This window comes from Macaca mulatta, chromosome 4, assembly GCF_049350105.2.
Source record: "Macaca mulatta isolate MMU2019108-1 chromosome 4, T2T-MMU8v2.0, whole genome shotgun sequence".
NCBI lineage: Eukaryota > Metazoa > Chordata > Mammalia > Primates > Cercopithecidae > Macaca > Macaca mulatta.
The window spans coordinates 152,982,238-152,996,534 of record NC_133409.1 but is presented as its reverse complement, the minus strand read 5'-3'; the positions used below and the strand labels follow the sequence as shown (position 1 = coordinate 152,996,534).

Genomic DNA, 14,297 nt, shown 5'->3' with positions numbered 1-14,297 from the left:
AGTTCCCTGTTGGATAATTAGAAAATTTTTTTCCCATCTACAGTTGGTCTCTTCACTCTGTTGTTTTCTTTGCGGTGCAGATTTTTAGTTTAATATAGTCCCACCTGCCTATTTTTTTGTTGTTGCTGTTGTTGTTGCCTATGCTTTTGATGTCTTAACCATAAAATCTTTGCCTAGATCAATGTTCTCGAGCATCTCCCCTCTGTTCTTTTTTAGTAGTTTTAAGTTTTGGGTCTATCATTTAAGCTTTTAATCCATTTTTGGTTGATTTTTTAATATGGTAAGAGATACAAGCCTAGCTGCATTCTTCTGCATATGGATATCCTGTTTTCCCAGCACCATTTATTGAAAAGGGTGTCCTTTCTTGGTGCCTTTGTTGAAAGTCAGTTGGCTGTAAGTACATGGAATTATTTCTGGGTTCTCTATTCTTTCCATTGGTCTATGTGTCTGTTTTATGCCAGTACCATGCTGACTTGGTTCCTACTATAATAGTTACAAAGCTATTACTATAGCTGTGTAATATATTTTGAAGAGAAGTAATGTGATGCTTCCAGCTTTGTTGTTTCTGCTCAGAATTGTTTTAGCTATTGGATGGAGCTCTTTTGTGGTTCCATATGAATTTTTTTCTTTTATTTTTGAGATAGGGTCTCACTTTGTCACCCAGGCTGGAACACAGTGGAGCAATACCAGCTCACTGCAGCCTTAATCTCCTGAGGTTCAAGCGATCCTCCTGCCTCGGCCCCCTAAGTAGCTGGGACTACATGCACATGCCACCACACCCAGCTAATTTTTGTAATTTTTGTAGAGATGGGGTTTTGCCATGTTGCCCAGGCTGGTCTTGAACTCCTAAGCTCAAGTGATCCACCTGCCTCAGTTTCCCAAAGTGCTAGGATTGCAGGTATGAGCCACCGTGCCCAGCCCATTATGAATTTTTGGATTGTTTTTTCTATCTCTATGAAGTATGTCCTTGGTAGGGACTACATTGAATCTGTAGGTTGCTTTGGGCAGTATGATCATTTTACTGATATTCTTCCAATTCGTGAGCATGGAATGTCTTTCTATTTGTTTATGTCCTCTTCAATTTCTTTCATCAGTGTTTTATAGTTTCCCTTGTAGAGATCTTTCACCTCCTTGGTAAATATATTTCTAGGCATTTTTTGTAGCTATTGTAAATAGGAATGGCTTCTTAATTTCTTTCTCAGCTAGTTCTTTGTGTATGGAAATAGTACTGATGTCTGCAAGTTGATTTTGTATACTGCAATGTTACTGAATTTATTTATCAGATCTCAGAGCTTTTTGGCAGACTTTTAGGTTTTTCTAGATATAAGATCACAACACCAGCAAAGAGGGACAATTTGACTTATTTTCCAATTTGGATGCCTTTTCTTTCTCTTGCCTGATGGCTCTGGCTAGAACTTCCATTACTATAATGAATAGGAGTGGTGACAGTGGTCATTTTTATCTTGTTCCAGTTCTTAGGGGTAAGGCTTTCAGTTTTTCCCCATTTAGTGTGATAATAGCTGTGGGCTTGCCATATATGGCTTTTATTATTTTGAGGTATGTTTCTTCTGTACTTTGTTGAGAGTTTTACCATAAACAGATTTTGTTTGTTTGTTTGTTTGTTTTTGAGACAGGCTGGAGCGCAGTGTCGAAATCTTGGCTCACTGCAACCTCCACCTCCCGAGTTCAAGCGATTCTCCTGCCTCAGCCTCTCGAGTAGTTGGGACTACAGGCATACACCACCATGCCCAGCTAATTTTTGTGTTTTTAGTGGAGATGGGGTTTCACCACGTTGGCCAGGATGGTCTCGATCTCTTGACCTCATGATCTGCCCGCCTCAGCCTCCCAAAGTGCTGGGATTACAGGCGTGAGCCACCACAACTGGCAACACATACAACCTAACAAGGTTTTACCAGGAACAAATAGAAAACTTGAACACACCAATAATGAGTAATAAGACTGAATCAGTAATTAAAAGTGTCTCAATAAAGCCCAGGACCGGATGGCTCTCTTGTCAAATTCTACCATACATATAAAAAAAAAATTAATAGCAATACTTCTCAAAATATTTCAAAAAAAACTCGAGAGGAGGGAATTCTTCTTAACTCATTTTATGAAGCCTGCATTACCCTGATACCAAAAGCAGAGAATACAAAAAAAGAAGGAAAGAAAGAAAGAAAATTACAGGCCAATCTTCCTAGTGAAAATATATACAAAAATCCTGAACAAAATGTTAGCAAACTGAATCCAACAACATATCAAAAAGATAATACACCACAATTAATTGGGATTTATCCCAGGGATACAACAGTGGTTCAACACGCACAAATCAATAGACATGAACATTTTTTTCATCTTATTTAAAAAGCTGGATAAAACTGAATGTGGAACTGGGAGATTTGTTTTGGGTGACCACTCTGCCATTTCCAAACTTTGTACTCTATCAGAACTAAGTCGCAGGGTGCTTGAGGGCTAAGAAGCTTTTGTCCAGCAGACAAGAAGGAACTGTTATTACACAGCCTTTGACCCTCTAAGGACTCCAGCAACCTCGTACTGAAAGGAGATTCCTTGTCTCCTTCTCTGGGAACCCTTTTGTTCAGAAATAAAACTTTCATGCTGCAGGTGCCCTGAGGACATGTGGGTGACCTTTACTAGAAGGCAGTGGAGTGAAAGTTTTGGGAAAAGTGACAGAAACAAATCCTGTACAGGAAGCTCATTGAAAACCAACTAAGTAAACAAATATTTTAGTACCTCAACTGAAATATAAGCATAAACAAAGGTTGACTATGATTGTACCTGGACAGGATGAGTAAAAAGGTAAAGTGGTCTGTTACCAGCTATTTCTGTATTTTGGTTCTGGCTCTCTCCAGCAGTTAACAAATGTCCTTTCTTTCAACAAAGATCTATCAAGAGGCTAACATGTGCCAGACTCTACAGAACAGGCTTACAGGCATAATGCCACAATGGAATAGAAATCTAACAGGCTCCAAGATCAGGCTTGTCAAATAAATGTACCACAATTTATATACCTTATATATATCTGGTACACAGGCACCAGAACATAAGATTAAATATGTTAAAGGAATGTTTATCTAAGTATCATTTTTAAAAGAAAAATAAAACAAAAACTGGAAACAACCAAATGACATTAACAGAATATATAATTAAGTTGTGGTATATTCATGTCATGGAAATGAACTACCGTGTCACACATCAACATGGATGATTCCAAAAATAATAATGAGCAAAAGTAATCATATACAGCATAATTCTATAAGGCTATAAATAAGCAACTGTTAGGGATACACAGACAGTAAAATTTATAAAAGTTAGGTGACAATTATACAAAATTCAGGATAGTGGTTGATTCTGGCTATGGGGGAGAGAGATATGAATGAGGAGAGTATACGAGGCTCCTGGGATGTAGTAATGTTCCACTTCTCAGTTTGAGCAATGGGCACCTGGACATTTATTATTGTTCTTCTAAACATACAGTTTCATTTGTATATTGTATTGTGTATTGTATATTCTATTTCACATTAAAAAGAAAAAAGACCAAAAAAAAAAAAAAAAGCGTTAAGTGTGACTCAAGATTTAAGCAGACACAGTACAAGGAAATGAAAATGTAGATATAATTTGATGGGTTCAGGTTTGGACAAAGTGAGCTCCTGAAACACAGATTTTTATTCTTAGTCATATTAGGTATGAAATTGCCCTGAGATCACCAGTTGCTTTTATGCTAGATTTGGAGGGGAAAGAGGGCAGTTGAACTCAGCAATTCATGTGTCCAGCACTGAAAATCTTCAAGGTAAACAATTACTAAGACATAGAATCTAAAGCTGAGACATAGCAATAGAAGACCAGAGAACAGACACAGCAACAAAGTTTGCATGAGGCAAATCAGGAGGGTAGGAATGAGATTTTGATGTGCATCCTGGCCAAATTCCAGAACTAGCAAAGAGAGGGCCAGTTCCTAATTCCAATCAAAGCAAATTCAGCCACCTTATCTTCACACAGAAGTGATGTACATTGATTTTTAAATCTCTTTAAGGGATTAGGGAGCCTCTGAAATACAAAGGAAACTAAACTGATAGTAATGTAAAACGAGCAGTGACCAGCAAACACTGTCAAAAACAGAAAGCTAATGGTGGGACTGGAGTCTAGAACACAGGAGTTACGTTTATCCAGTGCTGCACTGTACAACAGGGCAGTCACTTGCCACATGTGGCAATTTAAATTTAAATGAAATTCAATTAAACATTCCATTCTACAGCTGCACTAGCCACATTTTGAATGCCTCAACAGCCACCTGTAGCAAGGGCTACAGTACTGAGAAGCACAGACATAGAACATTTCTATCAGTGGCTGACCTAGCAATATCCAGGCTAAAGGGTGTTCTGCTAGTAAAGCAAGGTGGGCATCAGAATTATCACAACTTAAGAATAAGATTCCTGAGAGCATCCATTTCCATTTATTTGCTTCTCTGCTTGCCAACTCTGAACCCCTGCTTTCCCAATTTTCTAGTATCTGGAAAGAAAACAAACTGACTAAAAAACATAAATTTCATTCTGCTTGACAACTGTAATTCTCACTAAATTTATAAATTTGCTTTCTGATTTATCAATGAGTGACAAAGGCATGAGTTTGAGAAAGGATGAGTTTGATTACCCCTGAGTGGATCCAAACATTAGGAAGGTCTTGCTTAAGTGGGTGACAAGAAGTGACAAAAAGAGCTGGAAGAAACATGAGACTATTATACTCTCTTCCCTAACCTTCCTCCTTTTCACCCTGCTCACCTAAGCCAGGTTAGAATCCGCCCTTTGCGAAGCACCCTGTACCTTGCTATTGTAACCTTTACTACATTATCTGTTTATACAGTGATCTATGCCATTAGCTGAAAGCTATTCAAGGGCAGAGACTTCTCTTTATTCACCTTCAGTAACTAACACAATGCCTAGCATGTAGAAGGCTCTCAAAATTAAGTTTCTCATACAACTAAATTGTACAGGGCAAGTTACACTTTTAGGGCCTGGCTAGTAGTTATCTGATGAAGGTATGATATTAAAGACCATATATTAAACTATATCGATCTCATCAAAATAACCTTGGAGGGCTGGGAGCAGGGAGAATAAGAGAAGCAGATTAGAATAATTCTTTATTCACCCCATCGCCCAACCCCCGTCTTCCCAAGTGGGGAAACTAACATTTATGAAACAACTAATACATATCTACACTTCACAAACACAATAAGTCCTTCCACAAATGCAATCAAATATTATTATTGCCATTTTAAAGATGAGGATACTGAACACTAGAAAGGATATGCAACTTGAACAAATGCAAGTCAACTAAAAATAGTTAAGCTAATTTTCAAGTCCAGAACTATCTATCTGTGTCTGATACAAATGGGAATATTCACTGAACCCTGGAGAGATGAGAACACGCATTTAAAAAAAAGGGGGGGATTCACTTAAGAGATATGATTTTATCATAACAGCATTGAAACTTTAATCTTTTATTTTTCCTATTTGACTTCTTAAAAAGGGTGGCATGGCCAAGAATTTTCTTTGATATGGTTTCACAATTGTATTCACTTTCTCTCCATTCTGAGACTTTTCCATTAGAATATTCACTTTAATCCGACTTCTACTGCATGGCTGGAAAAGAGGATATGCAATAACTCTTTCAAACTCCTTTATCTCTTTCTTTACTCTCTCCCGCTTCTCATATGTAGGTAGCTGGCTCTGGCTTCTTCTTAAGATCCTTTCCTTGAGTCTTTGCTCTGTAAGTTCTCTCCCTCGAATCATGCGTTCCTGGTGATCCTTAATCTGCATCTGTTCCCTGTCATTTACCTGCTTTCTTCTCTGTGCGTTCTGGATGCCATGCCCTTCTGGCACAATGTTTGGTAATTTTGTTTCACTGGGGGGTAGCAGTACTTGTCTAAATGATTTGTTCTTAAATTCTCCAGCCTGTCCTGTTTGATATATGTGCCTTTCTATGTGTTTCACCTCTCTCTCAGGTATCAAATGGCACTGTTTTAGTCCTTCTATGTTTCGGGTTGTTTTCTTCTCCATTTTTTTCTTGATTTCATTGCCTGTCTCTTCTTTCATCATTTCCAATATTATTTTATTATAATAAGACTCTGCTTTGGCAAGCCAGTAGTCAAGAGAAACAGCTTGCTCCCTACAGAGGATTTCACACTCCTCCTGATATTTCTGAGTTATCAACTGTCTTGCTGCTGTTGTATGCACACCACCTAGATTCTGTCAAAGTGAAGTCAGAAATTTATAATGTGATCATCTTTTTCCTTTGAACGCATTTAAACAGGAGCCAAGCCCACCCTCCCTAACGATACCAGAACAGCTACATGCTCTTTACTTTAGCTTGTTATTTTATTCCCATCACTCCCAGGTGAGCCTGTGAGCTCTGAAAGTATGAAGTAGTCACCACCACAAATCAGTAAGTAGTTTTAAAAATGTATGGTGTTGGAAGTTTTCAAAATGATACTTTGTTTTGCAACTGTGGATATAGCTGGGTAACATTTGCCAGTGTAGACATACTACCTGAATGTGTCACTTGGGCAGAAGGATTTTAAACCTAAGATTCCTTCTCTGTGTAGTTCCAAACTGTATGATGTGAAGATGATTTACTTACCAAGATCTTTTTTTCCAATGGAGACTGCTGACCTGCAGCAATCCTAGGATCTTTAGATGATGTACCCCAGGCCAATCTGAAAGATAAAAAAGCAAAGGTAGATACAAATGTAGGAGGTGTCAGAACAAACCTGCTAATAGGCAGGACTACAGCAGGGCCATTTCCCGCATGGGAAACCACTGCATTCCTATGGTAGAAAATAATGAATGCTCTTTTAATAAGAGGATCTTTCCTTTCATATGAACAAGCATACTTTTCCTGTGGACTCAGCGTGAACCACTGTGAATCTCGTATTGGGGATTGTGAGTGGGAAGAGACATGCTCCTTGGTGAGGTGTTGTCCAAGTACATCTATGTCAGTCTGCTCAGTCCTCAAGCCTCCTCTGTGTTCTGAGACGATTCTAGGTTCTAGTTTTCTAGATGATTCTAGGTTTCTAGTTTTCTCTTCCTGCAGTTTCTTGATCCGGGCCCTCTCTGCCTCTATCAGCACATACAGCATTTCTGCCCTCTAATCTTTTGTTCTGAAATTTTTTTATTTGATTGCTCAGCCCTCTGCTTGCCTGCCTTACAATGCCAATCATCCTTCACTCTAAATCTATTGTGAGACTATTCCCTGTTGAACCCCTCAGGATGGGAATTTGTGATTACTCTGGGTTTATTTATAGAGGAGGCTGATGGCAACACAAACGAAAACTATCAACCTTTATGTGTCATCCCTGGTCTAGCCTGAGTTTACTGTGAGGTCGTATTTAAGCCCCTGAGGATGTCTGGCATTTCCTCTCTATGCCTTTTATACCATTTACAGTTCAAAGGATGGGCTTTACAGTCTGACACGGCTAGATCTGAATCCTAATTCCACCACTTCCTAGGTGTGTGACTCAGGGCAAGTAACTTCTGTCAGCTTTCTCATCTATAAAATGGAGATGTAAGACAAAAATCTGCCTCTCAGGGTTATAAAGAACAAATATGAATTAGATGTAAAGAACTTGGTAAGTTCTCAATAAATTCTATCTGTCCTTCACAGGTCAAGTACCTGACTATAAAGTCTTTCTGGTCTACTCTGTCACAGTCATTTTCCTTTCCTCTAAATACTTGACATATTTTAATTCTACAACTCATTTGGTAAGTTCTCAATAAATTCTATCTGTCCTTCACAGGTCAAGCTCCTGACTATAAAGTCTTTCTGGTCTACTCTGTCACAGTGATTTTCCCTTCCTCTAAATACTTGACATATTTTAATTCTACAACTCATTTGAAAATTAATCATGGTTTACACTGTGATATCTGTATTCATATATCACTTTTAACATTTTGGTGCTGACATTTAGGCTCATAAGGAAGGAAAACTGTAATTTACATCTACAAATATGCCTCTATATTGTTGGAAAGGATCTGATATCAAATATTTGGTCTCATTGACCTCTTAGGAACATTCTTATTTGTCTACGTAAGCTTGAGATTTTAAACATACGATCACCTTACTTTTACTTCTCTGTACATGGCTTCTAGCACAGTACTTAACATTAGAGTCTGTGATCCCAAATTCTCAAAATTAATGATTTGTTGATTGCTGATGATCCTTGACACATAATATCTGAGCATCTTTTTAAATATCTGCCATAACATTGTATCTATCTTTTTATTAAATCATTTCCCAGTCTTCCTTGAAGTTTACAGATATGTTTGCTTTATATGTATGTTCTGGGCTCTCACATTTTGTACCTCCTGGCACACTTTTATTGTATTCTAATTATTCATTCATGTTCCTTGAGGTCAAAGAACACAGATTTCAACTTTGCAGGTTCAGCCTCAGCTCAAAACCTGGCATAGTTGCTCAATAAATACTTTATTGAATAGATTGTGAGCTTCTGTTGGGAAAAGGATATGCCTTTCAATGCTTTGTTCTTTACTGCAACTCACAGGGGATGTTGGGTGAGTGTTTTTCAAATTAAAAAGAGAAAATTGAGAAGGGTAGAATTTCAAGTTCCATTTTCAAAGGAGACACACAGATAAGTGAGAATAAAAACTGTCTACGACAATCAGCTCAACAACACATCTCCCTTTGTCAGACAGAATAACAAGCAATTTCACAGTTAAGTGATAGGGCTTGTCACTCTTCAGCAGTTTGCTGAGTTTTAACCCTTTAACTATGGTGTTCTCTCCATTATCACAGAGAAAGGCAGGTGGGAGCCTCTCCCAGCGAAAAGACTACAGCTTGTGTCCTTCACAGGACAAAATAGTGATGGCTCCAGAACTTTCATATGAAGGAACTTAGCACAGCTATCAGAGTAGGTGGTGGTGGGAGGACTAGCAGGAAACTAGTAAACAACGACAAGCTGCCCCTTCAGGGAAAGTTTCTACTTCGAATATAAGTTACAGAGTAACGAAAATAGCAAGATTTCCGAAAGAAACTTATTCCCATGTTTTATAAAAGATCAGGGAAATGTCAGCTGTCCACTTAATGGATGACGAATAATGAATTAAGAGTTCGATAAGCGGCAGGCACAACTAAAAGCCAAACTCGACCTAAGTCTTATGAAATCCTACTTAATGAGCTTCTTGACTACTGCTAGCCTCACTTATCTGGCAGGAGTCGAAGGAGGGGAAGCCCCAAGCTCTTCTGTTCTACCACCTCCAAAGTCCTGAGCCCCTTCTCAAGTGTCCCACTTCATCCCTGCTTCCTTTCGTCCCGTGGGACTAAGGATTCCTCTGGCCTTCACCCTCACCACTTGCTGTCCCTCAAGAAGCCGACTCACCCCTTTCCAAGCGCGGTGAACCGTCCGCAAAGCACACAGGCCGGCTGCGCTCTGCAGAAAGCCCACGCTCGCCAGCGGGACCCAAGGAACGCTAGAACTATACATGCCAGAACACTTAGCTTTGTTTTTAACTACTGTGCAGCCGCAAAAGGGAAATACCAGCTCAGGACCCAGGGGAGTTGTAGTTCTCTAATCCAAAGAAGTCATTATTCAGCAAAGTACGGTTTTCAGGAGGATATTCCCCCGCGATTGGGTTCCCGTAGGATGTGAAACAGAGAATAAATATCCCAGGATTCGGTGCTGGTGGGAAAATTTGCTGGAAGCGCAGCATTGGTTACCAATTTTGTGCTCAACGTCTCAGTACCAGCCTGAAAGTTGAGCCCCAACCTCCCTTAGAAGTGGTGACTCTCCATCTCTAAGGCTTCCGAGACACGGTACGCAATTAATTATGACGTCACAGCCAATCGTCAGCGTGAAAGCGTGACGCTCTAGCCGGCTCTAGCTCGCTGCCCCGCCGCGGGCGCAGAGCTGGCGCTCTAGCCCACGGAGTTGGCCAGCTCCTCTCGCCGGCCCCAGGAAAGGGTTCCAAGTCCTTTTAGTACCCGACGCTGTCTGGGAGTTCCGGGCGTTTCGGCTCCTTGGTCGCAGAGGCAGGAGGCGTGCGTGGGAGGAGGACTCGGGTTATATACTCCTACGTCCTGGGACGGAATAGTTACCACCTCTGGGGCAGGAACTCTTCTCTCTTTTGTTAATAAACTTCTAACTCCCTCCTCAGACCCGACTGCATGTCTGTCATGGACCTCGCCGGTACTTGCTCCAGCTTTCAGTCGGACTTGGATTTCTGTTCAGATTGCGGCTCGGTCCTGCCTCTGCCCGGGGCTCAGGATACGGTCACCTGTACTCGCTGTGGCTTCAACATCAACGTTCGGGGTGAGAGGCTTGTACACAGGGGTCCTGGCGGAGGGCCCAGGATCGGAAGCTTGGGGAACTCAAGATCGGTTGGGTTGAGAAGGGGATCCTAGAGCAGGACATCAGGCAGTTGTACATTTGGTTCAGCGATGAAAACTGAGGGAAAGGATATAGGGCCTCCTGGCCTAACCAGCCAGGGGAGAGGGGAAGTTTCCGGTGTCAGCTCCCTCAGGTTGTCTCCATAACCCGTCTTACTTGCCTGTGCAGACTTTGAGGGGAAGGTTGTGAAGACTTCAGTTGTGTTCCACCAACTGGGGACAGCCATGCCTATGTCGGTGGAGGAAGGGCCTGAGTGCCAGGGACCTGTGGTAAGTTAATGAGATCAAGAACTGGCTCCATAAGGTGGGTAGGAAAGAAATGGAGGAGTGATTGCAGAGATCTGGAGAGTTTTGTGCCCAATTCCAAGTGGGAAAAGATGTAAAGCATCGATGTTTGAGAGGCGTGATCGCCTGATTCCTGTGGGAAGTAAGGGTATGATATGACCTGGCCTCCATAACCCACCAGTTTCTTCCCAGGTTGACAGGCGCTGCCCTCGATGTGGTCATGAAGGAATGGCATACCACACCAGACAGATGCGTTCAGCCGATGAAGGGCAAACTGTCTTCTACACCTGTACCAACTGCAAGTGGGTATCCTTTCCCCTCCCTTTGCTCAGTCTGTTTGCTAACTAATAAACAAATCCAGTGATTTATTTTTTTGTACTAAACGGCTGTGTCCTTTCGTCCCATCCCTTATTTCTGTGCAGTTCTGGTAAGAGGGAGATTTGTAGTTTTTATTTTTTTAAATTACACTTTTTTAACCCTTTTTGTAACCAGTGAAATAAACCTTTTAGGTTTTTTTTTTTTTTTACGGACAGGGTGTTGCTCTGTCACCTAGCCTGGAGTGCAGTGAGGCAATCTTGGCTCACTGCAACCTCCGCCTCCTGGGCTCAGGTAATCCTCCCACCTCAGCCTCCAAAATAGCTTTGGGACCACAGGCACGTGCCACCACACCTGGCTTTTTGTTTTGTTTTGTTTTTTGTATTTTTAGTAGAGATAGGGTTTCTCTCTGTTTCCCAGGCTGGTCTTGAACTCCTGAGCTCAATCAACCCACCTCAGCATCCCAAAGTGCTGGGGATTACAGGCATGAGCCACCCTGCCTGACCTTCTTTTAGGATATTTAAAAGGAAATGAATAAAAAAAACCAGAAGAAGCAAGTATTGTTTAGTGGTCAGCGTCTTATACTGCAGTCTTCAACCGCAGTCAAGGTAGCTTTACTTTGGAGAGAATTAGTCACACATGATTTAGAGAACATGGGCTTTCTGAATGCTTTTAAGACCTCATCTTTGTCTTTGGTGTTCTGCAGTCACTATAGTATATCAAAATGTGATTTTCTTTTATTCTGTTTGGGATTTGTTGGACTTTCTGAAACTGAGAGTGCATTGTTGTTTTTTGTTTTTTTTTTTGAAACGGAGTCTCGCTCTGTCTCCCAGGCTGGAGTGCAGTGGTGTGTTCTCCGCTCACTGCAAGCTCCGCCTCCCGGGTTCATGCCATTCTCCTGCCTCAGCCTCCTGAATAGCTGGGACTACAGGTGCCCGCCACCACGCCCGGCTAATTTTTTGTGTTTTTTAGTAGAGACAAGATTTCACTGTGTTAGCCAGGATGATCTCGATCTCCTGACCTTGTGATCCACCCGCCTCGGCCTCCCCAAGTGCTGGGATTACAGGTGTGAGCCACTGCGCCTGGCCTAGAGTGGATTTTTTTTTTCATCAACCTTGGAAAATTATCAGCCATCATCTCTTTTAATATTCTCTTTCCCCCATGTTCTCAGTCCTCACATTCTGGACCTCTAATTAGTTACTAGAATGAGATTTCTCTCTTCTGTCCTCCATTTCTCTCGCCTTCTTTTCATATTTTCAATCGCTTTTCTCTTTATGCCACCTTCTGAGTAATTTCTTCAGGTTCCTCTTCCATGTCACTAATTCTGTCTTCAGTTTATTTCAAGTATTATTATTTTTTACTATTGTTATTATTTTGAGTTCTATTTAATTACTTTTCAAATCTCAATTTTTAAATAATTCTCAGTTCCTTAATAATATTTTAAATTGTTCCTTTTACTAGTCTTTATATATTTAAAATATTAAATGTGGTTATTATATTCTATGTCTCATAATTCTGATATCCGTGGATTTTGTGTGTCTGATGCTGCTGTCTGTTTCTGCTGTCTCTCTCATAGTGCTTTTTTCTTTGTTTTGTAATTTTTGACAATAAATTTGAGTTTTTTAGAACTTGAACTGTAGGAATTCTCTGAGGCCTTGGGTAAGTGTTGTATTCTCAGCATTTGTGTTTCTTTTCTAGGTGCCTTGAAGCACTATCAAGCTGGAATTACTTTAAATAAATTCTTGGCTTCATGTTTTTTGGAGCAGACAGATAGTATGAATTTGAGCTGCAAATCCATGTAAGGGCTAGCTTATGGCTAGAAATTCTCAGGAAAGAGTTTTCTCTCTTTCTACCTACTGAGACAGTCAAATTCCCCTTCTATAGAGTTGAATTTCTTTCTTTTCTTGTTCACTTTTACAAAAAAGGGCAGGCTTTTGCAGTTCCCAAATTTATGCACAGGATCTCCTATCAACCTTGCACATTTTGTCCCTCATTTCCTATGCTTCCAGTGACTGTTGCAACAGTATAAAGGGCACCAGAGTGTCACTGTCACATTTCATAGGGACATCAGTTTTAACTTCACTGTCTGGATTTCTGGTTTTACAGAACTTTTAACCAGTATGAAGATTGCCTTTACTTTCTTGCCATCTCATCAAAAGATTAAAAATATTCATAGTCAGATATATCTTTTAAAAGTATTTTTTCTATCACTGATTGTCATTTTACCAAAAAAAAAAAAAATTAAAAAAATTAAAAGAAGAAGAATTTTTTCCCAGCCTGTGGCTTGCCTATTTATTTTCTTAACCCTCTTTAAATGAGCGGAAGTTTTAAGTTTTTTATAAGGTCCAGCTTATCCTTTTTTTTTTTTCTTTTACAGCTAGTGCTTTCTGTGTCCTAAGAAATCTTTGCTTTGAGGTTATAATTCATTGGATATATTTTTAATCCCAGAATTTTTAGTTGTCTTGGAATTAGAATTGGAGGTTTGTTTAGGGGAGCCAGTCCTCAATGATGTCATAAATAAAAGTCCTTCCTAGGTTATTTGATTGCATATCTTATCTTATACTACTAGAAACTCATCTTTTGGTGAATATAACAAGTCCTTTCTTTCCTCATAGGTTCCAGGAGAAGGAAGACTCTTGACCTTTTTCCTGGGCAACTCAACAGTCCCTCCCTCCTTTTGGAAGGTGAAGGATACTGGGTTTTTAGATGCCTTGTCCATCCCATCTGGTTGCAATGTGTTGCTCCTAGAAGAGAGTCAGATCATCATGTGGGGATTACCATTGTTCCTGGAGTACTCCTACCCTTAATTGAATTTCCTTATTAAAGTTATATTTTCCTAAAAGACCCTGACATATGTATGTTACTTATAATCTGTCTTATTCCAAAAGGAATTTAAATGAGTTTACAGAGATACATGAAAAAGAAAAGATGGAAAAATAAGGACAAAAAAGTAGAGTCAGGAATGAGGCTAATATAAACAAAAAGCAATTGTAAGTATTGCCATACTATTTAAATCTATTTGGTTCCTGAGTTTAGGTTAAGAAAAACTAGGGATTTGGATAGTGAGACATTTAACAGAAATTTTAACCAGATCTCTTTAGCATATAAATTTGGACAGCAAAAAAACTGATACTAAGTGATCACTATAGGTATTTTATTACTATTGAGATAAATACAATATACAGTTGACCCTTGAACACCACAGGTTTGAACTGCTTGATTCTACATATATGTGGATTTTCTTCCACTTCTGATACCCATAAGATAGCAGCACATTTAAG

At 39.9% G+C, this 14,297-nt stretch overlaps 1 protein-coding gene and 1 long non-coding RNA gene across 4 annotated transcripts in view; one reads left to right on the top strand and one right to left on the bottom strand.

Moving 5' to 3' along the window:
- The window catches only part of LOC712069 (uncharacterized), a 241,669-nt gene extending 231,820 nt beyond the window's left edge, over window positions 1-9,849 (bottom strand). The window contains exons 1-3 of the long non-coding RNA XR_013416724.1: window positions 9,410-9,849; window positions 6,655-6,730; window positions 4,669-6,263 (exon numbers count right to left, since the gene is read on the bottom strand). This is a non-coding gene — a long non-coding RNA (uncharacterized LOC712069). The remainder of the gene's footprint in view (window positions 1-4,668; window positions 6,264-6,654; window positions 6,731-9,409) is intronic.
- A 60-nt stretch (window positions 9,850-9,909) lies between these two features.
- POLR1H (RNA polymerase I subunit H) lies at window positions 9,910-13,858 on the top strand. Of its 3 annotated transcripts, none has more exons than XM_015135849.3 (5): window positions 9,910-10,059; window positions 10,185-10,339; window positions 10,586-10,686; window positions 10,894-11,003; window positions 13,632-13,858. In XM_015135849.3, exons 2-5 carry the CDS (start codon window positions 10,195-10,197, stop codon window positions 13,654-13,656), a joined length of 381 nt encoding a protein of 126 aa, XP_014991335.1. In that variant the 5' UTR covers window positions 9,910-10,059; window positions 10,185-10,194; the 3' UTR covers window positions 13,657-13,858. The 3 variants fall into 3 exon arrangements, with proteins under 3 accessions (XP_014991335.1, XP_014991334.1, NP_001108417.1); XM_015135848.3 differs by having other exon boundaries at window positions 9,910-10,068; NM_001114945.1 differs by lacking the exon at window positions 9,910-10,059 and having other exon boundaries at window positions 10,195-10,339; window positions 13,632-13,656.
- The last annotated feature ends 439 nt before the right edge of the window (window positions 13,859-14,297 follow it).

Bases quoted from the DNA above. Each gene is read 5' to 3' on its own strand.
- POLR1H (XM_015135849.3), top strand. From the start codon at position 10,195: ATGTCTGTCATGGACCTCGCCGGTACTTGCTCCAGCTTTCAGTCGGAC. The intron at 10,340-10,585 runs GTGAGAGGCTTG...TTGCCTGTGCAG, and splicing joins CTTCAACATCAACGTTCGGG to ACTTTGAGGGGAAGGTTGTG. The intron at 11,004-13,631 runs GTGGGTATCCTT...CTTTCCTCATAG, and splicing joins TACACCTGTACCAACTGCAA to GTTCCAGGAGAAGGAAGACT.